Raw genomic sequence first — 24,276 nt, 5'->3', positions numbered from 1 at the left:
AACATATATACATCATAAGCACTTTTATTTATTTTCCTTTAGTGTGTTTGAGTCAGATAAATTTCCTGATTGGTTAACATGTTTAAAAGTGAAAAGGAATTGCCCAAGTGAGCTTTTTAGCAAGTACTTAAATATTTTCACATAAAAATAAACTCATCAGGCACAGTTTCAATGTTTACTTAACATATTGAAAATATCCCCACAAAATATTTAAGCCACATCTGTGTTTAAGGCTAATTTTGTTAAAATATTGTCCAAATTCCCTGCAGTCTTACAATGTCCGAAAAATGCACATTTCAGAACATTAAATTAAACTTAACAGTAAAGGTATAAGGCATCCCGTGTTTTCATTCCACAAATTATGTACGCTTTGCTTCAAATTACAAACCAAAAATGCAGAAACATGTCAAACATACATTAATTATTGCACTATGTTGTGCTTTTGTGATACAGTTCAAACAATTGGCACGCCATTCAAGTCCACTAAGCACAAGCAACATGGCTAGATTTATACTACATGGCTGTGAAGCAATTGGGATTTGAGTCACAGCAACGTAAATTAAAAAAAAGCCCGGCAATCGGAAAACTGAATTAGAATCAGGACTCTTGACACTAACACATTAGCATGACCTCCTGCTATTTAGCTTGAATAACACGCTCCTACAATACAGCAGTTTAAATCAAACCTGTTGAACACAAATCTGTTTGGAAAACTGCCCTTGCTGCAGTATTCCTTTTTGAAAAGGTTTGTAATAATTGATTTAAGAAAAGTATTCTGAAAAAATGAGAGAGAACACTGCAGCTGGCGATGTGTTTTGATTTGGCTGTAATAATTTAGTATGGGTGATCTAAAAAAACACTTTACAATTCATGATAAAAATAGAAAAACAATTTCATTTTTTGTTGTTGACAAATTTGACACAACTGGACATGTTTTGCCGGCAATGGCAGCCAACGATTCAAGGGCCGATTCCAACATTAGATGAGGCCAGTATTGCACATTTCAATACATTCGGCAGAGTGCATTTCAGTCGACGTGATCTATCCCGGCTCAGCTCCACCGGTACCAAAGTTGTTGGTAACGGAGTTGTTGGATGTGACCAAGGAGGATGTGACTGTGTCACCTCCCGGCGTAATCCCACCGCCGTGTTTGGTTTTGAAGTAAATGACATAAAACAAGGGCAAGACAATCCCAATAAGCAGCATGGCCACCACAGCATTCCACCACTGGATGCCCCAGTCTGCTCCTTGTCCCTTCTGTCCTTTGAGGACGGACCCTTTGGGTCCAACGTCCAATAGTTCCACGTCACAGTCGTCTGTGGGAGGAATCAGCTTCTCTGTGTCGTTGTCTACCTCAATAAGGAAGTCCATAACTTGTTTGCCATGCGGCTGTGCCTTGACTGGTGTTTCCTCGAAAGATCCACCCGTGTCTGCAATTGATTCCATTAAAAAACTGTGCTTGGGAACTGGAATTTTGATGCATTTTAGTGCAAATAAATCCTGCTCCTGTATGAGGTTGTTCACTCGCTTTATGTCTGCAACCTGTTGAAAGAAAGAAGGATGTAGTATTCATACTTGAATGAATTGACACTCAAAAGAAATAAAAAGGCTAAATGGCACACTTGATTCATGGAAGTGACTCAAAATGTGAGGTTATTAAGAGTAAGCCTATTAGGAGTCTGTGCATCAGTGCCATTGTTCTCACCTTACATCCATATTGCAATGCCAACTTATTGAGATTGTCGCCATCCAGTACATGCCGTTCCAGCAAGTGGAAATTAGCCATCCTGTCCTGCTCCGTCTCTTGGAGCACCCGAGGTGTCATTTCCAACAGACCGAGCTCCTCCTCGTCATCCGACGATACAGCCGTCCCGTTAGCTTTCCTCTTGAACATGTACACCTGTCCGTCTGCACTGGCGTGGACGTCCACCGGCGCTTGGAACGCGTGCGGCGCATGCTCCGCGCGCCACATCTTTTAACGCCAGCCTGGAAACAATTCCATCAAGAAGCCAAAATTATTAACCACATTGAAGTAAGAATGACTACCTACCCTTGGGCAACTACATAGTCAATGTTAATAGTTAAACATGTCTCGTCTCAAACACTAGAAACAATACAAATTAATTTAGTTACCTATAGCTTTTGAGCACACTGAAAATGGTAACATCATATTTTTTAAAGGAATACTTTTATCATGTAATGCATTAATCTGTGATATGATTAGATGAAGGAAAAGACTTATTTCACAAGTTAAAAAAGACCGAGCAGTCCGTTTCCATGGTAACCTGCTTTGAACAAGATGCTTCAACGCCTTGTTTCCACAAAAATAAAATCACGTGGATATTACTACCACCCGTCTAAACGCAACACAATACAATTCTAGATTTAAAACCATTTTGAATGTTAATTTTGGTGGACGGGTGCAACAAGAAGTAACGGATTTCTTTTTGATGGCAGCTGGCTGACAGACGCACCTGTCAGGTTCATGTTGGCCTGGTTAATCAATATTGCTATGTTAGCTTTGTTAGCATTATGCTTCCTCAACATGTGTCTCCTAAACGCAGCGACGGCGCGTAGCCGAAGTTACATGTGTCACTTTTGCAAGGTTGATGATAAAAATTCCACTCCCTCTCACACAACGACTATGTCGCCCACATTGTCGCAGCTTCTATGTAGTTACCTTAAAGGGAAAAGGGAACAAAAGGCACCAGGTTTGTATTTCTCTTCAGCCCTCGTACTCTACTTTGGGCTAACTTCAACTTGGTGGAATGACGTCAGCAAGCCTGCCTTCTTCTATAGTTTAAGGAGTAGGACGCGACGAGCCCGAGACTCACTACTGCCACTATGTGTTTACCTGTGGTCTTTCAAGCACGTGGTAAAAAGTTTGCCAGTCAATAGGATATCCAAAGCAAGACTCACCAGTCAATAGGAATCGCAAATCGAGGCAAATCAGGATATGGTAAGACGATTAAATAAAGAATTCTACTGTTATTTTTTTGTCACCATCGCTTGAAAAAATCCATACACCGGCTGGGATGAGGATAAACATACGTTTACATATGTGTCCATCTCCGGCCAAGTTCATATTCCTTATAATTGAATGCATCCATTCATTTCTTGTTAAATATTGAACATTAAGTAATACATATTTTGGCAAAGGTGCATCGATCAATACAGTGTAGTGTAGAATATTTGATGGATTTATGCGATGATTCGTGTGCTTTAAATACTGTGCCCATGATTGAAATCAGTTCTCAAGTGTTAGCTTATCATTTTTTGGTACATGTTGTTACAGCTCTTGGCCACCCGAGGTCGCAGCAGGACAATGAAAATACTCTGCACTTGGCCTTGATTTTGCAAAATCCCAGCACCCTGCCAATGGTTTACATCAATTACAGGTAATCAAAACTTTAGTTTTAAAACACTAACACAGCATTCTAGCACCACACTTTCAAATGTAATGTTTTGAATGTTGGCGTGAGGGCGCCTCGGCGGCTCCCGCACCCCCCATGACCCTAGTAAGGATGAAGTGGTTCAGAAAATTATATGCGATGAGATGAATGTTGGCTTGATTAAAACAAACAGTTTTGGTAATGACATTTAAGAAACATTATTCACTGTTTTTACATTCTCATTGAAGGTACAGATTTTAAGAATACAACATGAAGAAAAACTATATATGAACAACTGACTCACCTATAATAAGGTAGGATGATCAAATACTTTTCATATAGCGGCTTAACTCTCTGAGGGTCACTTCTAAATAGTGTTTTGTGAATCAGAGTACTTTAAAAAAATATGTAATATATTCCCAATAGATTTCATGTCATTCAAATCTTGAATTTGATCTGATCCAACAGAATATACCAATACCAGTTCACTAGTTAATTTCTGTCCTTTGCATAGTTGTATACATTTTCTTAATAGTTGTGAAAGATTAACTTATACAGACATTACTGATTATCACACAGTGAAGTGCTTTGGTAGCAGTGCAGTAGAGTTAATTGTTGGTTTCTTGTGTCTGCAAGAATTATGTTGCTACATATTGTTACTTTTGGGCTATTTCCTTTACATGCAAGGTATATGTACTATATACGCACTTTAAAATATTGCTCTGCAATATTTTTGTATTGCACAAAAAAAATCTTAATTTAAACACAAACTAGATCCTACAGAAAATTAAATTAAGGTCAGTTTCCATTCTATCCAATGCGAAAAAATGTAACAAGCGGATCAAGAAAATCCATACAGGACTTGTTTGGGCTGGTGCACATGCTTGAATGTGCTTTAAAGCATTCGATAGATTGAATGTATTTTTTATCTCCTGTCGTTTTAATCTCCCCAAAGTCTCAATTTGAAACAAAGCTAAGCAATGCTAATAGCAGTCATGCATATTCTAGTGTTACTCTCTACATATGCATAGCCACTCAGCTGGAAAGCACTGATGACCTCCAGTTGACACCAGACACGGTCGACTGTCACCACTCATCGAGTATTGAGTCCAAATGCTCAATTTCCCAACTTAAACAAAAACACATAGATATTGCTTTGCGTCTGCATTTGGTGATCATGGAAATACATTAATTTTGTATAGGTATATTATAAAAAAATAACCCAAAAAAAACAACAACAATATGAATGAGTTAAAAAGGAGCATTTTAGAAAATAGAGTCTTGCCCTCGGCAACAACATTACTGTTCATAAAGCTAACGTTGCCTTAGAGGGGAAGATCATCGTATCATTTTCATTGCATTCAGATGCGGCGTGTAACATGAATGATGAGCAACAAAGCGGTATAATGTGCTAGATTTCAGGGCCACTGAGCAGCTTGTCCAACTGTCAGAGCAAGTGAAAGAGTAAAGGGAGAGAGAGAGAGTGAGAGAGAGAGAGAGAGTCAAGGGATGGAGAGAAGTGGGGTGGGAGGTGGGTAAAAATATGCCTCTACTACTTGAACATGTTGCCCTGCAAACAACAGAGTGGGGCTTTTCTTTAAATGATTCAAAGCAAATGTTGAAATATTTATGGAGGTGAAAGATTCATGGTTGCCGCATCTATGAACTTATTGCTGACCCCCCCACCCACACCCCGAGCCCCCCACACCACCAAATCTCACAATAGCTCAACACACAGTTTTTTGAATGCAGTCCTACAACTTAACCATCAGAAAAAAATCCCTGTCAAGTTCTTTTGGTTTCTATTGAGGATTCATTGAGTAAAATATATAATAACTATATTTAAAAATTGGCTTAGTTGTGTAATGAATTGTTGACAATATCCTCGTTTCCCACTGTCATGGTAGTCTGTCAGGAAAATGTGATAATTTATTTGTCTTGCAAAAACTAGATTTTGACGGATGTTGACATCAACAGCAGGTGATCTTAGCTTTATCTTGGAGAATCCACAGGGCTTCCACAAATGTCAGTATAATGAAACTCTTCTGGGTATAGGTCACGGCAACAGTTCAGATGTTTATTGATTAAATGTCGACCCGCCAGGTGAAGGTGATTTACATCTCTGTGCAAACCGATGCAGCTATCCGTCATATTTGACGAAACGTTGAAAGTTACAAAACTAAAGATCACCGTCAAGAACGGATATTTGAACATAACATTGCAACCTTACGCTAATTTTAGGATTAAATGACAGTGCAAATGAAATGAAACATTCCCCCCAAAAATCATCTAAATGTAAAAGTGTATGATTATTTATATTCTATACATTGAAACCTACTTATACTGTGTAAAAAAAATAACAGCAAATACAACTTTATATCAGCAACGGTGTGTTTGAGGCTTCTGGAATGCTTTTCCACTAGAGGACGGTTGTATGCAAATTTGCTGATAGGTGGAGCGCAGTAGTGGTGAACATTAATTTGAAGTCCAACCCACCCAAGGGTAACTAACCATGCTCCCCCAACCTCCTCACATGAGACAGAACCCTGGCAGTGGTGGTCTTCATGCAGGCCCCCAAGCATACAGTGACACATAACCTTGCCCTGTCACCACCCTCACCAGTGTGTCAGCTAACATTACGCTGATTGACGTTGAGCCAACACTCCAGCTCTATGAGATCTGAGGCTCTGTATAACCTCGTCATAGCCTAAGCAAGGGTTAGGACATTTGGGGGCATAGTGCCAGATCATAAGGCCATCTTTACTTGTGACCTACACAAAAGAGTTTGAAGATCAGTTGGAGCTTTTGTGGAATCGTGCATCTTTTGCTGGTGTCTTATATTGCTTGGTAGGGCATCAAAATACCTTTCACTGTCATATACTTTGTCCTGTAAACCAGAAACGGAATGGTTCATTTGTAGTTACTTCATTTTGCTGTTTTTTAATGCTGGCACAAAGATCACATTCTTATTTTTAGCAGAGACTTGGTTTATGTACATGCATTTCTGCAGAAATATCAGAATTTTTGGTGCATTGTGGCTCCTGCCCATTGAATAATGTAGAAAGTACGTATACCGCCCAAATCCATATAAGCGTAAATTGTGTTTACAGATTTACTAGATAAATAATCGGTACTTTACCGGCCTTAGTTGTACGTATGAACGGTGCTATACTAGCTTATTCTTCTCATTGAATACAAATAATCTCTATTTAATAGACACTTTGGACATTTTTACAATGTTGGCTATTAAAAAAAACCTTGACATCTCACTACCTTTTCAGCAAGATCGTATAATAGGCTTTGGTGTTGACAAAATGGTTTCATAATGAAACCAGGGTATCCCTCGCTACATTCTCAATGGGTCTGGCTCTTCTTTTGAAATCTTTCACTGCGTACAGTAACTTGTTTGTGCTAGACTAAAAGGCTTGGATTCGCTGTTATTTGATTCTTGGTGCCCCCTCAAGGTCATTTACTAATGCTTATACCGGGATTTGGACTCGCCTGCTTCATTATGTGCGGTTCCAGCTTGTAAAGCAGTGCATTTAACGTGCTGTCAAGAGATAACTTGCTTGGTGTTGTTGAATAAAATGGGAGATTCCATCTGACCCTGGAATTTGAATAATTCATTCAAGTTGTGTTCACAACCCGGTATAAAGTGGTGTCTTAAACATTTTGACCTATTTTTTTTCCAACAATTATCGGCACTGAGGTGCAGGAAATGGAAGGAATTTCAATACCGTGTTGAAGAATGTGATACTTTATGGTTGAAAACCTCTTGATCTCATAGATATGATGGATTTTCATCTTCTGTTTACAGCAAACAACAATGGCCGCCATAGTAGGGAATCCTTGGTTCACAATATATTCACTATACAATATTTTGAGGTTATGGATGACATGCAATGAGAAGTTTTAATGGCAGTAAAAAAACGTTCTCCTTAAAACCTAAAAAAATATGTACACAACTTTATATATGAAGACGATATACACTTCATGTCATTGGGACTTTTTAATAAAGGACTAATTTAATAACACCCAATTTTTTGTTATGAGATAATATCATACTATACAATAAAAAGCAGTATGGGATTAGCCCAATATCAAATATGTCATGACCTGCCATTGAACTACATCATCCACCAACATACATCATAATTGGAAAATCCTCCAAGGAAAAAAAAAAGAAAAACTATTAGGCCAAAAAGAGAGGAAATGATCAACATGAGAAAACACTGGCTATGATTTAAACATTGGTCTCCATTCACCATATTCCAGAGGAAAATAAAAGAAGACAGGCAAAACTGAGTCAAATCAAAGGTTAATTGGAGCCAGGAAAATGTCAACCAATTGTACCCCTCAACCACGAGGGGAAAACTGCCCTTGGCGAAAAAGCCGGTAAAATATCTGCAGTATATTAGCTTGCCATCTATGATGGTCTCCTGAAGTGACATATTTTTTAACACTATGCCCCCCCTGAGCATTTTAGGTGTGTACAAAATAACATGTGAGTCTCTGTGCCTGTGTGTCCAGGTGCTGGAAAACTAACATATATGCATGCATGCGTGGGTTAGGGGAACCCATAGGGGTTGATAGGAGTCTTTATATGGTGGCCTAGCGGCTGAGTAGTTAGCACATTGGCATCCCAGTTCTGGGGTTGTGGTTATTGCTCACTGTGTGGAGTTTGCATGTTCGTCATGGGCTTGCGTGGGTTTTCTCAGGGTACTCCGGTTTCCTGCTACATCCCAGAAACATGCAGGATAGGCTGGTTGAATGGTCTTAATTGCCCCTACGTAAGGGTGTGTGTGTGAATGGCTTTCCATCTCCTTGTGAGACTTGTGAGGCAAAGCGCTTGGGTTTACTCTTTATGAACCAGAATAATGAAATGTACAGTTCTTTTGAGATTCCAAGGAATTCCTCTAGCACTTTTGTATCATTCTGTTTTGTGGATGGAAATGTGGGTGCAGTGACATTTCAATTGATTGTCTATTATTAAGACTATTAAATCTCATTGTCAAGCGTGATAGATATAACTCTACTACTGACAAAGGACAGCTGCGCCTTGATCTTCCCAGCAGGACTACTGTGACTAATGCCAATAAAAAAAGGATTAGTCTCGGAATAAGAGAAGGTGCTGTAGTCTGGTTTTAATTGGCGAGTCCTCGGCTTGATCTAGTCTTGAGGCTGCCACTCGCTGAACTGGTCAATTAATCTTCCCTCCCTTTATAATGAGGCGGGGGATTTCCGATGACTGCTCTCTCATCCAGAGACAGACTCCGTGCCCAAAGGATCTTCTGGCCCTGCACAAAGTGACCTGACAATTAAAAAAGATTCCCCCCAACCTCGCCAGTTGGCAAATTGCTCTGACCTCACCTTATATTAAAAGGACTAACAATGACTTCAAATCAACTATTTCCGGCACGGAAAGAGTGAAAGCGTAGAATCCCCCCATGAAATAAGATTGTCACAGACACACAACTTGTGGCCATCCTATCACTCTACTCTTCCTTCTTTTGAGGTTAATAAAAAGCGACTTGTTGGATACTCCCCTGCTGTGGACAACAAATGCGCTTGAGGCTGATATTAATTTAAAGAGGGATGACAGTGGAAAAGGTTAAATATGCAGGGTTAACCGTATTTGACCTTGAGTCGTTGCTGCATTAAATCCAGTGGATGAGGAAGAAGATAATGCAGGAGTCTGTCACAATCAAAGGCAAAAATCTAAAAACAACGATGACGATTGACCTTGACATATGATTTGATTTTTGTATATGCATGCCATGCATTGGTTTGTAGCGTTTTTGCCATAGTTAATGGTCCATCTTATTGTCCGAAATGGTGAACAAATTGTCTGCTTGATTGTGAGTAGTAATTACGCAATATAAATTTGACATTTTTTCATGTCAGGTGAAGAGTATCTTCATTTGCTTATCAAATTGGGGATCTGTTGTATACGTATCAATATGCATCGGTCACATGTACACAAAGCTGTCCCATTTACAACTCTGTTGTAGTGTATTCCACGTTGAAATATAATTGTGTGTTTTAAAAATCCTTTCATTTCCATTGCTATTGATTTTGAACCAATTACAGGCCATTTAGAGACAAACAAACATTCACAGCTTACGACATGTCCAAAGTCGTGAATATACGTAGCATACGCCTGCTTTCGGATTGCGAGAGAACTCTCAAGTACATGGTAAATTCCCACATCATATTTGAGAGAACATTGAAATGCCTCTCAGGAAGGAGAAGCCGCGATCTGACTACCCATAACGCACCTTGTTTTTAAGACCCTTGAACTCTTTCAAGTAGCAAGTCCTTTTTTTTAAGGATCTAGTCTGCAATCCGGGTTAATGTAACCGAAACTGCATGCCTATGACATTTCATGTCCAAACAAGATGTCGAACTTCTTCATTTCACATGGACAGAATTTTTCAAGTCTCTTTATATAGCGACGAAACACCGTAAGTATGGGTCAAAATCAGTGTCAAGTCTTTTTGGCTCGGCCTTGTGGAGTGCAGACTCCAGCGAGAGTAATTATTTGTGGAGGTTTTAGGACCTCGGGGGGCGACGGAGTGGGCGGGAGGGGCAGAGGGTGCGCTGAAACGGAAAGCACGCCAGTCCCACTCTTGCTTGATGCTCAGTGAATCTGAAAGGTCATGTCATGTTTTCTGGCAATTGACTCGATTGGTTTGGATTGTGGAACATAAGGCTGGGACAGTAGTGTGTTTGCGTCCATTGTATGCATGTGTGTGTGTGTGTGTGTGTGTGTGTCTTTTTTTGCCTATTTTTGGGGAATCATGCCCCTGGGTTACTTTTTATCCTGACCTTATTACTCGGCACAATGACGCTTTTGCCCCATAACTTGAAACCACTTTGATTCCAAAATTGACACACTCCATCGTGACAAAGGGTTAATGCAAAAGAGGATTTTTTTTTTCTACGTTGAAAGTTTTTAGTTCTCTTTTGCTGAAAAGGCGATTATGGCAGCTCGCCATCATGAAACATGAATAGTCGACAAGATGTTCGTTTAGCTTCCTTGAATGCTGCTACCCACTCATATTTTAAGATAACTGATTTTAAGTTGCTGTATCTTTCTTTACTTGTGCCTTCTGGCCATTTTGGGCAAGTAATTTAATAGAACAGTTTGATGGTAACCTCTCAACTTTGGGCACCTCTGGAGAGGCTCGTGTTTGCGGTTATAAATATAACAAAGTTGGTGCTGATTTTGCAGAAATACCAAAGCATTTATATTACTGTGAATCATTGGGGTCCAATTAAAATACTGTGAACTGTAGGTATTAATAAAAAAAAAGATAATTCATACATTTTTTTTCTCTTATCCAGCATTCATCTATAAATAAATAATTAGTTAAGAAATCTGTATAAACAAATAAAACTGCAATTTCTTCCCCAATCATTTCCATGTCTTAACTTAACTAAATTTCATTTGCATACAAATTGACCTTTTTGGTGACCTACAATCAAAACTGTATTCGATTTGGCAAATATAAGTAAGTCAATAGTCAATAATTACATAACTACATAATTAGACTAAAAACATACACACATGCGGAAATAAAGGGGAATTTACTTGTCCTCTACTAAAATATATTTGGAGTCCTAAGCCAAGTTTCTATTTATGAAGAAAGCCGTGTAAGAGGAATGATTGTTTCCTCTAGGCAACAGCCCACAACATGTAGTTTTACCAGCAAATCCTTAGCCAGGCCTCACTCCTCCATGCCTACGCGCTTGACTTCTGCACTCCAGCAGATCGGTGGCAGAGGTCCAGAATCACTTAGATCATTTTACCCGGGGCGCAAAAGGGGCAGAGAGAAGCCACTGACCCCGTGCTCGTCAAGACAAGCTTTACGCCTCACTTGTTTCCCTGGTGTGACATTTCTCCTGTATTTGCCCCCGCCCACTGCTTACCACCCCCCTCATATAAAAACTACCAAGGCAGCGTAAGAAAAGAAGAAAAAAAAAGATCATTGTCTGTGGAGATATCAATCAAATGCACAGCATCTGGGGTCACTCTCCTGTCACATCTCCTTGTTTACTGGACGACCTATCATGCAAAGTGACAATAATGACAGAATGTCGTCAATTCTAGCCAAGGTAGAGCCTTAACGCAACGCGACATTTTCCGTCAGAAAAGAGATATCATACCTGTCTTATTCCCATCAGCTTTCCCCCTGAACAAACAACCCCCGCCCCCTCCTTCAGTGAGGGTCATACATCAGTCATGACATTATTAAGGGTTCAATTGTGCCTTAAAACAAGGCCTCTCTTCAATGAGGATGTGTTGTAGAGCAGATGGGGCTTATGCAGAGCGGCTTTAACGTCTATTTTAAGTGCTTTTGAGACAATGATCTAATGAGACATTTGCATTTTGTTCCGGGGTTAAGAAAGCTGCCACATTGTTGCTTTCCAACCGTTACCATATACTTAAAAATTAACAATCTCTCGGAAAATGACCAAACCAAAGTTTTTTTTTTCCAGAATTTTCCTTAAAAAAACATTCAGGTGCATGTCCACTTCCTTTGCTCAATACTCCTATGAAATACCTGACTGTTTCAGCACTACAGAGCTGTGAGTGTGTGTGTTATTTATTTTTTCTATACACTTAGCGTGTATTAACAGGCAGGTGTAAAGTCGAAAGGCTTGCAATCCACACGGGAGTTTTGAGGACAGTTTTGGGAACGTAAATGCTTTGACGTGGTGTTGTACTGGGGTCAACATGTGTTTATAAAAGCCCGAGGGTTCCACAATGATCTGTTCCACTCGATCCACTTTAGTGCTTTGACCTCATTCCTTGACTGCTGTTAAACCCTCCTAGCACACTTTCACTTGGCGGCACGGGCAGCCACACTGGCTCTTCTCGAACCACTGAGTGCAGAAGCTGTTAAATATCAAACAACCACCCTGTAGAGGAGCGCTGCATTAACATCCTACATCCTGGGCCATGGTAGCATCTGCAACTTGGCAACACTGTGAAATGACACTTTCAATTGGGGTCAATTGGACCCCTGCTTCTGGAGACCCAGCAGCCTTCTTTGCCAAGGGGTAATCACAGGCCTCAGATACAATTAGAGTAGCGGGCTGTAGATCTGCCACTGTCACGGAATATTTAAGTAACACTAGGGGTCAGTGTCAGTCCATCCCATCATCGAGAGATGGTTACCATCATGTTCACTTTGGCAGAAACTGAATGACGAGGATCCACCCACAGGTGAAAATAGGCAACAATAGAGACCATACACCCAACCCACAGGCTTTTAAACGCATTTAAATATAAATAGCATATTTAGAACATATTGTGCCTTCTGTGATTCCTGTCAATAGTGTTGTGAAAATGTTAGTTTGTTCTCAACTCCTTTGCACGTTTCTCCTTGGCTTATGTAATTGCCCACTACTTTCGAATATTTGTCTTTGCCCTCTAAAGTAGGGTTTGGCATCTTGGTCCTTTTCAATCATTTCTGAGACAAAGCACAACATATCATTGGTAGTGAAACAACACTCTAGTAATCATCTAATTGTTTAAGCTATGTCTTTCTTTTGATTTATGGTCTCCTATCAGTAGTCGACCTGATTTATAATTAGGTCCCCCCCTCTCCCCATACTTGTGAAAATATGATCCTGAATTATGTGGCAACGGTCCAATTATTTCTTTGTTGGGCCAGTGCGCCCGGTGACATTGATATTGTGCATCCACAAACAGCTGCCACTGAAGCTTTCACATAATAACAATAATTTAATAAATCATTTTTGATGGCCCTACCACTCCTCACACCACAATAGTCCGATATGACCCTTATCATATGCTTACATTTTTCTTGGATCTCAAACTCCTACCGCCAGGATCCATGAAGGTCCTTAAAGTAGCAGTACATGTTTTATTGATCAGCAGACATGCACACTTCTCTTGGTAGAGTTCAATTCTGTATAAGACTTACTCAAAAGATTTTATCTCAATGCAACCAAATTTAAGCTTCATGAAATAGCTCAAAAGCTTAAACCCATGTATTACCTGTGCTTTGACTATTTTTTTAAACCCCTGTACTTTACAAACTATTTCCCGTTTGGGTGTTAGATGACGTTGAAGCGGCCTATGCGTTCTTAAATGTTTCGGTATGCACTCATTGGAATAAAGGTTAAGACATCTCTTCCAAAGCCTATGTACTGGATGGATCTGGTCTTTCCAAATCTTGACATATTTTACATGAAAATGACCTGAATCCCACCCATTAATCCAGGCTTTCCCCCCTATTATTAAGTTCAGGGCGCAAAGTCAACAAAAAGCCACAATGTGGAGCAGAGAGTACAGGCACAAGGACAGAGTTGACAGAATACATGAAGCCCCCCTGCACACCTTGTGGACAGGTGGAGGCTGGGACTATATGGGTTGAAGAATAACAGCAGGGACAAGCACATCCACTATACAGATGAGCCTCCCCCCCTTCAAATTAGCACTGAGCACAGAGACCGGCCGGCGCTGGTGTGCGTGATGAAAAGATGCACGGCTGCCACTATTTGTGCTGCCGAGGCATTCATCAAATTAATTACTGCTGGATCCGAGCACCTCTCTGATACCTCTTTATTTTGAGTCCGGTAAATGGGGCTTCAGACTGGAGCTGACAGGAGAGCCCTAATACACCCACAGTGTTTCCCCCTCCTTGCACATAATTAATCGAAATCTTCACCCGCTTGACAAATTGGAATGATGAATCTATCTTCTATGAATAGCTTAAGAGAAAACGCATAATCAGTCAAAGCTATACAGTTTGAAGCAACATCTGACTCCTTCTCGGAATCTCTCTCCACCGTCGGTCGGGTATGATCTATTAGGCCACAAAGCAAACATGCTTTTTGAAAACGACTCTCCCTGCTCTCGGCACCTCGATTGATAACTTTGGCTTCTTCGTGTAATAGAGCGGTCAAGGTGGAGAGTTCTTTTCTTATAGTTCAAAAGAATCCGAGAGGATATAAATCAAAAGCTGATGTTCTTTAGCACTACAAACAGATGTACGGAGATCCTAACATGAAAAATGTTTAGAGTGGAAACGAGTGTTGCATTATTTTTCCGAAGAAAAAACTGCTGTGTAGTTCGACTCACTTTTGTGAAACTGTCTTGGATTGCAAAGACCTTTTACGTAGAGGTTTATTTATCGTGGGGGGCTGAAGATGACTGAATTCCTGCTCAAATTGTTTTATATCATTCATTAACGGTCCTGTAAACTCAAAGAAATAATGACAAAAAATGTTGGATTGGGGAAAGTAAAGATTTTTGTGAAGAAATTTGACTGAAAAAATAAATTAATACATGGATTAAGGCGCTAAAAAGGGACCAACCAGCTCGCCCTTACTGTGCTGGGATTCTGTAAGGGGGTTTCATACTGACTGTCAATCATGCTACTGGTACATTGATGCCAATGCGGTTTGTTTTTTTCACCCTGTCAACACAATCGTTGAATATTGGGTAAAATAATTAACTTTCCAATTGGAAAAATGCCCCAACTATAATGTTAAAAAAAGTTGTTTTTGTTGAGCCTTAGTACAGTCCGTCACTTGTTTCATGTAAAGGTGAAATCATATATTAAGTTAGGCTCTGTTCCACACACGCTGCATTTCCACAGTTTTTTAAGAATGCAAGGACAACACCATCACACTTGCAAGTAGATGACAAATCACTAACAGTATATTGCGTGTGGGTGTGTGATTGTGTGGGTGAACGTGAAGGTTGTTGCTTTGAAGGACACATCTTGTCTATGGTAAGTAGTCATCCTAATAGGTTTTGGTTTAGATGTGAAATATTGTCTTGCCACATGTGAATGTGACATTATTGTGTTCTCCGGGGAAAAGTGCAGATAGATCTTGGTTCAGTGGGAAGAGGAGGAAGAAAGGAGGCTAAATAAAGGCTCAGTTTCAGGGAAAAAATGGCGTAAATTCCTTTTGGTGTTTGCTCTTTCTTACTGTCTATAAGCAACTTTAGTACTGTACTGTATTCTGATATTGCTGTCGAATCCATGTTAAAGCTTTGGAAACTTTAAAAATTCATTGAATGCATTCAATTTGGACTGAATTGTTTATATCTAATTAAGATCAGGGTGAGCAAATTGACCCTAGAGTATAATATAATACAATTTACACTATTTAATTGTTTTGATGCAGTGCAGCATAATTGAATGCTATTTTACTAATTAAAAACACATGGCATTTTTGTTAGTTGATCATGAGTCATTTCTATTTTGTGTGTCGAAACCAAAATGGAAGAATGAACTTTGGATTCTTTTCCAGAGAAGAGAGGATTTTAGTTATGGTATTTTCAGTTGTGTTAAAGGAGCCAACATAACTCTGATTCAAGATTCAAGGTTAAGAACATAATATTTGTTCTGTTACAATAGTGTTTAGAAGTGCTAGAAGGCACACCTGGGAAAAAAATAATTAGAAACACACTTCCATCTTTCAACTTAGACCACAGTGAAGGTCTTAAGGCAGCGCTGTTTCTTGACTGAAGAGGTCTTTGATTGAAATCTTTGCTGTGGACCTCAACACTAGCACATCCTACGCATTCTCCTATTATCGGCTGAGCCTACGGTGCACTACCTAATCCCTCTTCGTCAAGGCGGAGTCGACAGCAGTTGCCGACTGTCAATTAATCACCAACGAGACCCCGTTGACTTCCCTCAGGGCCAACGTGAGACCCAGTTGCGAGTAGTAACCAAATCCAAATTTCAGGTGTCTGTTACATTACACTGAGGCTCCAAATTGGCTGCTGAGTAACTGGCAATTCCTCTTGAGATGGAACCATCAGAATAATCTTAAAGCTGAGCCATAACCATTTCCTGTTTGAGGACCTTTTGATTCATTTTTAATTGAAAGGAATGTGCAATTTACCTACATTCCGTTGTTGGAACAGCCTCTCCATGAGTAAAGACAAGCGTTGTGAGCTCATTTACTCACTTTCACTCCCGGGGATTCGGGTCTATGGAGCTAAACTGCATTCTGAGAAGTCCGTCGTCTTATTGGCAGCTTGCGAATATTAGTTCAACCAATTTTCCGCCCAAAGCTTTCATCTAAAAGTTGCCCTCCCCGGTTGCAGCTCCTTAATTCCCGAGAGGCAGGCCCAATTTCAGGCCTTACTTTTCATTTGAAGCCAGGTAAATGTCAATGGAAAGTGCATTCATTCCTCGCCTTGTACTTCAAACACCAAACACACCATCCCTTTTTTTTTTCTTTTCCTGGCGATATTCCTTGTAAATTTAAGCATTTCGCGGCCTGTGGCGGTGGAGAGCCGCAGAACAGAAAGGTTACAGAGTTCATAAATGAGTAAGACTCTCCAAATGAGTTTGGTGACCTCTTAAACTTCATGAAATTAATATAAGCAGACATCCTTGTTGCCGCAGGGCGAGCACAGAGCTGAAGAAGATCACTTAAGCTCTTGGAGTTTCATCAAACTTTTATAAGCCGACTTTCAAGACACATTGTTACCGCTGCCGGTGACGACTGCGAGCATTATGGAACTAAACAAACCTGTCCTAGCCCCACTTAACCCTTCATCAGTGAGAGTACAAGGGAGGGGGAAACCACCATCCTTGCATTAGCCTGGGGCTTCCGTCTCTGATTTGGTTTTTACAAGCTGGCCAGCTCGCAAGTTTACAGCTTGCGGTAGTCTAAACATTTAATTTTTCACTCACGCTAAGTGGCGTTAGATTAAATTCGTTTTCTCCGGCTGATTTGCACTAGAAAGCCATTAGCGGGGTTCCTCTTATTACTTTGTCATTCATAGCAGTTTAACTCGTACTGCAATGTTTTGAGTACAGTGTTGCATTTTGAGACCTTCTTGAAAATTGTACTTCCTTTCTTTTTTTTAGCAAAAAACTTTGCCTGTTTACACACACTCACAACAACTATGAACCAAAAACATGACCTTGACACCAAGCTGAATACTATGTCATGATACCTTCATAATACATTAACCCTTTGTCAATCTGTCTCTTAGAACAAGTGAAACAAAAGCTTTAAAGACCCAAATCAAAAGTTAAAGACACTGTTTTTACAAAAAGTTAGATCCAAATCCAAATGGTAAGACCCTTTTACCGTAGTCATTGATCTCTATTGAGATGGCTTGTATGCTTAAGTCTTTTTTTTTCTTCATATCACTTAACACACAGCTGCACATGAAATGACTAACATCTGGTGGTCAATTTCTACCTAACAGCATGATTCGTTTTACAATACTCCATTACCCTCAAATTATGTATACCCAAGCATTACTAGGGGTCTTTTAGTTGGGATGCGACATACTATTTGTACCTGTGGTAGAGAAATGCTTGTAATGACTCCCTAGGGACGAATGAGACTGTGTTAACAGCGCCTAAACCTCTACAGCCTGCTCATGAATCTTAATGTTGATCTTATAAAATGAGCCATACGGTGCCAGGCAGAGTAACTCGGAGCAGTCGGCGGGATGCTAATCTGAATGTGCCTTTGGAATTGAAGCGAGAAAATGGGCCGCTTAAATACGATCATGTAGAGAAATATAGTACTTGTGCTGTTTGCCCAAGGGCCTGGGGGATGTGGCTGTTGTGCCAAAATGTATTACGTGAGGAGAGAAATGACTTCTCAGAGTTTGAATTTTAGCCCCCAAACACTAAAAAGATTTCAAGATGATTTAGGAAATGTTTTAATTGAACAATAGGGCATTTAAGTGTAATACACTGCCTAAAGTCACTTAAATACAGGAAATAAAGGTAGAGGTCAAAACCACCAAATCTTTAATTTGTGGAGATTAGTGAGCCTGAGATAATTTCATTTTAGTCTGATTTTAATTAACCTGTTAATCCTCTGATGATCAAATTGATGTAAACCAGCAAGTTTTCACGTTTTGAAATGTCCCCTTTTAACCCTGAACATTGCATTTTGGAGAACACAGCTGCTGGTTAATAGTAAACCAAAGTGGTCTGTACAACTCTACATTGTCTTTTTTACCATTAGCCCAATCTAGCAATACTTCTCATAAATAATAGATTAGTGAGCTTGGTCTTGAAATTTCAAAAAGTGAAAATTCCAGATCCTACTGTCACCAAATAAAATGACGAGGCCTAAGAAGATGCTTTTTAAAATACCCGTCTGGCAGTCAGCTTGTGTTGAACTTCCCTCCATGCGAATAAAAGGAACACTCAAAAGCGAAATAATTACACCTTAACCATATCTGCTAATCCTTCTCTTTGCTCTACAGTGCTCTGAGGGGGTGAGAGTGATGCGGTGCGTGGTGTGATGAGATCATTAGGCATGAGTGAAAAAGGCGAGGTCAACACAGGGGCATTCTATGTAATCATCTCACTTACATGCACCATCTATGTGCAGAGACTGTTTATTTTATTTCTTTATTTATTTATTTTTAATGCAGTGGGAGAGAGAAAGCGAGAGAGAGAGAGAAAAAGAGAGAAAGCGAGAGAGAGAGAGAGAAAGAGAGAGAGACAGAGAACGAGACTGGATGCTGGCGTCTCCCCCATGGGCAAATAGATGTGAGATGACATGCTTGCTGCTTCTGTGCTGAATGTTCACTGAACTTTGTGGCGAGAGGTTGCCACTAAAGAGGGTTCAACCACAGGTTAATATACACACAACAGCAAAGGGAAAAAAGATGCAAGCCAGGGATTATTAAATACTGGGATGACTGACAAATCCCTCGATGGCGTTAGCCCCCTGGCCCGACGACTACATTTCTCTTTTACTCTTACTGTGGTGCCATTAAGTTGATCACTTAGGTGAGAATATTGTCGTATGAGTGGCTCTCAAGTCTGTAGCCGGATAATGTGTTTAGAATTGATAAATTGCCACTTTTTACCTTATTAATTATGGTGGTAAGGGAATTGTGTCAAAGAGCTTTGAGTATCTGGAGGGTAGAAAAGCACTTGAAGTTTAAGACGACTTGCCATTGAACTTTGACTGTATGTATATCCTTTTATTGCCGCACAATGTCATTTCTTATCATGATTATGATGTTATCTAGATATCTGAAATTCAGGCTTGTGAGTGGTGATCGTGTCCACTGTATAGTTCTAAAATCGAGGGGCCTTCCTGTGTGGAGTTTCCATGTTCTCACCTCCCAAGTGTTTTCTTTGAATGAATGAATGAATGAGGCTTTTAAGTCCTTCAGCATGGCTAGCAGCATTTTCATATTGAATTTCGGCCCACAGCTCGGTCTGACTCATTATCCCCGGGGGATGTACATGTTTAGGCTTTTTCCATAAATGTATAGTACTTACAACATGACATGTACACTCTTTAGAATACATTTCCTGCCTTCCTGTGGTCAAAAGTAACCCAGACTATCTGATCCATGCAAAATTCAATTAACAAACATAGGAAATATAGATTGACCATTATCTGCTAGGATTTCCTTCCAGATTAAAATCCAGTAAATGTTTGAACAAATTTAAGGAAGACCATGGTCACATATGACTACACTTGATCACATGAGGTTTAGTCAAAAAGGGTTGAGAACCTCTGCTCTCAATGACTGTAACTGCTCATTGTGTGTGGACTATCAGGGGGTTTAACAACACTTTTTTCCAAACAAAAAATGTCCTTACATCCTACAATTCTTTGTCTAACACACTGACCTCTAGTGGTAGTTTCTATACCTTGCTGATCCTGCTTAGTTGATGAGGGTTATTTTATGGAAGCCACATGTAAAGCATATATATAGCACCTCCTCCCCCAAATTCTGAGACCAAAGGTTAAAGTCCCATCTTAACAGACTAATTTTCATAAAGGCAAGATATTTTCCCACAAAAAAAAACTATCGTGGTTGGAATTGGTATTCAAGTTGGTAGTGGAGAAGCGATTAGTGATTTTTCGACTTGATTCTTAACAAAATAAATGTTGTTACATGGATGAGAGATGGCAAATTTCCCTGTAATATTTTTTTACATTGATTGTCAGTAAAAGTTCATGATACATCTAAGGAGAGCCAAAAAACACCTGAAAGTGTCCATGTTCTTATAGAAATAGACAACTAGCCATTGTTGAACTGGTTGACATGCTTTGTGTTGAGCATTGAATGATACAAAATTTGAAAAATGCACTCAACAAGTGTGATCCCTGTGGAATTTTTGTTTGTTGTACAAGTCGGTTAGTTTTTCGAATCTGTTGGAACGTTATCATAGCAAAAATATTTGACCCAGAATTTAGGCTAAACTTTAAATAAAAGGTATGCCACAAATATATATGGCAAACAGAGAACTATCTTAAATTGCAGCAAAATAAGCACAATCTGTCTGGGTTAACAAACTCATGATCAAAGTGGAATGTTACAAAGATTGCCCTCCTACTCTTTTGGCATGTTTGCAATGTTGTTTATGTTGTTCAATCTATTTTCCTGCAATGGCTTTTATAAATCATGTCCTTGATGGGTAAGCCCAAACAAATATTTTCTGTCACTGCAGGAGGCCTCAACAATGCAGTCATTCCCAGTTGTTTTTGTGTGTGTGTGTGTGTGTGTGTGTGTGTGTGTGTGAGTGTGTGCGCACCACACTGCCAAATAGAAGGTTCAGAGCTTTTCAATCAAAATTGCTTTTGTGAGTCCTCAGAACAGAACACAATGGGCCAAACATTTTAGTGATCAGACAGTAATGTTGAAATCACTGCTTTAAGGGTGTTCACACTTGAATGCACTCCAGCTAGAAGTGTGTTTAGGCAAGGTGATTCCAAGGAAATACTACAAAAAAATAACAGTTTTGTTTTTAAACCTCCTAGGATCTGGCATCCACATGTGTGGATATTACATTTTTGGTTGTCACTGTATAGACTATAGAACGTTATTTTGAGTCCAGTTTTTGTACCAAGGCATTTTTACAAGTATTGTGATTTCCTTTACATATCTATATTTAAGCTTGAAATATTACCAACAGCGTTGGAGGCATATCATATGCTTCACACACATGACTGGCTGGTACTAGGGACTAATTTTTGGTTTGTGCCTCCTGTCAGGGGTCACACTGGGAAGTGGGTTTTATTTTAGTGCTCAAGGCTAGCCAAGCTGGTTTACTGGGAGTCAAATAAGAGGTGCTCACTTGGCACCTCATGCCTGACTGACCCATGACCCACAGGGGCGACACCAATGTCTGGGTCGCGTACAGTCCTTTGACCTACTTAGCAACTGACGGGTGTGAAACATTTTCCCACCACTTTCTTGTAGAGCAACATTTATTCTTGCTTTCTAACTACACATCCTTGCTTGCAATGCTTTTTTTCTTTTAAGTCTTTTCTGTTAAAACTTACCTTGCTTAGACCTATTTTGCCATTGTCAATTGAGCACAGCTGATGGTGAAAGTGAAGTTATTTTTAGACCTATGATAAATATTAAAATGTCACTCAAAATATAGATTCCACATTTCATTAAACAATGAAAGACCCAATGAATTAATCAGTAAACATGCTGTACATTTTCATCTAAAAAAGTGTATACACACATAAACATTACATTACAGACTGTAAAATTATTACTCTTTTCTGGAGAGTAATCCCTTTTCCTAACTACTTGTAATATGCTGCTAACCCTGGAAGAAAACCAGATGCGTACGCTCACACGAGGCGCTACTCATGAGAGCTGACATGATCTCTGGCGGGTATAAAAATGCATGCAGCAGGCAAAGTGGCGAATGGCCACTTGGAGCACATCAGCTGCTTCCCTTGTGTCACCCTCTTCATTGCAGCCCAGTAGGCACCACGGGATGAGTTCCAGTGCACACGAACATGCCCCCAACCTCCCTGTGTCCATCCTAATGGCCTTTACACTTCAATGTCACTCCTCAGCTCCCCTGGAATAGTATAACAGAATATGTATAGCCCTCTTTTTACAGACAAATATATACTTGGTCTCCGAGTATGGGGACATTGGAGTTCATCAAAAATCATGCAGACAACACCCCAAATTGTACCTAGGTATGAGTGTGTGAGAGAATGGTTGTTTTTCTCATTGCGCGCTATGATTGGCTGGCGACCAATAATCTTCCACCTACCTATCGTTAGCTGGGCTGGGCTGAAGCACGCCCACAACACTCGTGAGGATAATAAGTGAAGGATTAGACACACAGATTGTGCTGTGTACTGTAGTTGAGCATTGACTCTTAACTCATTCGACATGAGGCAAAGTGCGCCGTTTGAGTCCGTAATGGCAGGACAGCGCCTCCTGCCGTGGCGTTTTTACAGGTTGACCAATTACTTTTGACGCTAAGAGGACGTGACATTTGTAGGCTCCGCACTCGACAGTGACTGCACACGTTAAAAGATGCATCATTCCCTTTTTTTTTTACCCTCCCGGCAAATAATTCATACAGCGTTTCAACCCCAAGGTTGACTTATTGAACTTCAAGGTATAAGGGCCTTTAAACATATGCAATTATTACGTCAAATGTGTCAATAAAAAAAATAGTGGAAAAAATCGTAGTGAATTCGCTGTAAGTGAAGATGCGATATTCGAGGGATTACTGTACATTTCACATTCATTTAAGTAAATTTTAAGACTTAGTGAAATGCAACATTTACGCCTATTTCAATGGTTTCATGACACGCCTTTTTTTTGTATTTAACGGTATATTGCCTACTCGTTAATAAGACTGAAGATATCATTGAAGCATGTCTTTCATGGTCACGTGCAGGCTGGCACTCTGGAGCAGATTATGCGCATATAAAATCAGACGTGGGTCATCGGAGGCTGATTGTAAAAGCCCCCTTCCCTCGGCTGAGTACGTTACCTCTGTGGCAATTTGTCAAACACAAACACATGTACGCTCCAGGAATCAAGTGCCCCCTGGTGGTGATGTAATGGAGCAGAAAAATAGATTTTGATTGTCGTGCGGCAGCCGTGGGCACTCACGCATCCGTTTGATTCATTTGCATAAGAAGGAAACAGCATGTCAACAAGTCGTTTGTGGCGGGCCTCAACTGACTTGTTTGTTGGTGATATTCCAAAAGCTCACTGGAGTCACTGAGAAACGTCACTGAGGCATCCATCCATCAATTTTATACAGCCCCTGTACTTCATTAGGGTCTCGGGTGGGCTGGAGTCTATCCCTAATTCCCAGCAATAACACATGCGGTCTAACAACCATTTACTCTCACATTGAGATTTATTGACAATTTACAGTATTTAAGAAGTCCAAGGTTTGGGAATGTGGAAGATGGAGGCGACGATGTACAACAGGAGTGTCCGGCCAGATGTTTTTTTTTTTTTTTTTGACTTTGTGATTATGTCGAGAGGTCAGTTCATGAAAGGGATCCGGACTGGCCATTTAATCCCATCATCAGAAACTGCATTCCCTAATGAGAAATAAATAACGCGAGCATGCTCTTAGATTAAACTAAACAGTTAGGACCATTAGATCATTTTCAATTCTGGCATTAGGGCAAGGGATCAGTTTTCCCCCCCTCGCCTAATCCTACAAAGTAGGTCAGTGTCTATTGAGTATTAGTGCTGTGGCTGTGATCCTGTTGTTTCAGCTTCAGGACATGGTATTAACCAGCGGTACTAGCTAAACTGGATAGGTCAGAGGTCACTGGTATGGTCGCCTGAGGGAAGCTGGAGAGGGTGAAGGTTGTGACTTTAGATACCCGAGGATATCCTGGCGCCCGGCGACTATTTGCTTGGTCCAATTAGCTGAATGATGTCTTTAAGCATTCCCCCAAAATGCCATACCTTTACTAAAGCTACATTGTAGGAATTGCACTTTATTTGTGCACAACTGCACCCCGGATTATGTCGCTAGGAAGACATTGTGCTTTGCCTGCCATTCTATTTGAATGGCTACTTGATGAACTAGAATACCCAGCATTGCTAATTTGGATTTATACCAAAATATTAATATAATATTAT

The 24,276-nt window shown here is 40.1% G+C and overlaps 1 protein-coding gene and 1 long non-coding RNA gene across 2 annotated transcripts in view; one reads left to right on the top strand and one right to left on the bottom strand.

Annotated features, from left to right (window-relative positions):
- Positions 1–8: 8 nt before the first annotated feature.
- lysmd4 (LysM, putative peptidoglycan-binding, domain containing 4) lies at positions 9–2,784 on the bottom strand. The gene is made up of 3 exons (XM_077712006.1): positions 2,681–2,784; positions 1,706–1,986; positions 9–1,542 (listed from the first exon to the last, which is right to left on the bottom strand). The coding sequence occupies exons 2-3, from the start codon at positions 1,970–1,972 to the stop codon at positions 1,042–1,044; spliced, it is 768 nt and encodes a 255-aa protein (XP_077568132.1). The 5' UTR covers positions 1,973–1,986; positions 2,681–2,784; the 3' UTR covers positions 9–1,041.
- Positions 2,785–2,829: 45 nt separating this feature from the next.
- The window catches only part of LOC144193247 (uncharacterized), a 59,786-nt gene continuing 38,339 nt past the window's right edge, over positions 2,830–24,276 (top strand). Inside the window, exons 1-3 of the long non-coding RNA XR_013325696.1 lie at positions 2,830–2,959; positions 3,296–3,398; positions 3,641–3,706. This is a non-coding gene — a long non-coding RNA (uncharacterized LOC144193247). The remainder of the gene's footprint in view (positions 2,960–3,295; positions 3,399–3,640; positions 3,707–24,276) is intronic.

Source organism: Stigmatopora nigra, chromosome 2, assembly GCF_051989575.1.
Source record: "Stigmatopora nigra isolate UIUO_SnigA chromosome 2, RoL_Snig_1.1, whole genome shotgun sequence".
In the NCBI taxonomy this organism is placed as follows: Eukaryota; Metazoa; Chordata; class Actinopteri; order Syngnathiformes; family Syngnathidae; genus Stigmatopora; species Stigmatopora nigra.
This window is presented reverse-complemented; position numbering and strand designations above follow the sequence as displayed.

Coding starts and splice junctions, on each gene's coding strand:
- lysmd4 (XM_077712006.1), bottom strand. CDS start 1,972: ATGTGGCGCGCGGAGCATGCGCCGCACGCGTTCCAAGCGCCGGTGGAC. Junction 1,543..1,705: donor CATTGCAATATGGATGTAAG/GTGAGAACAATG, acceptor TTCTTTCAACAG/GTTGCAGACATAAAGCGAGT.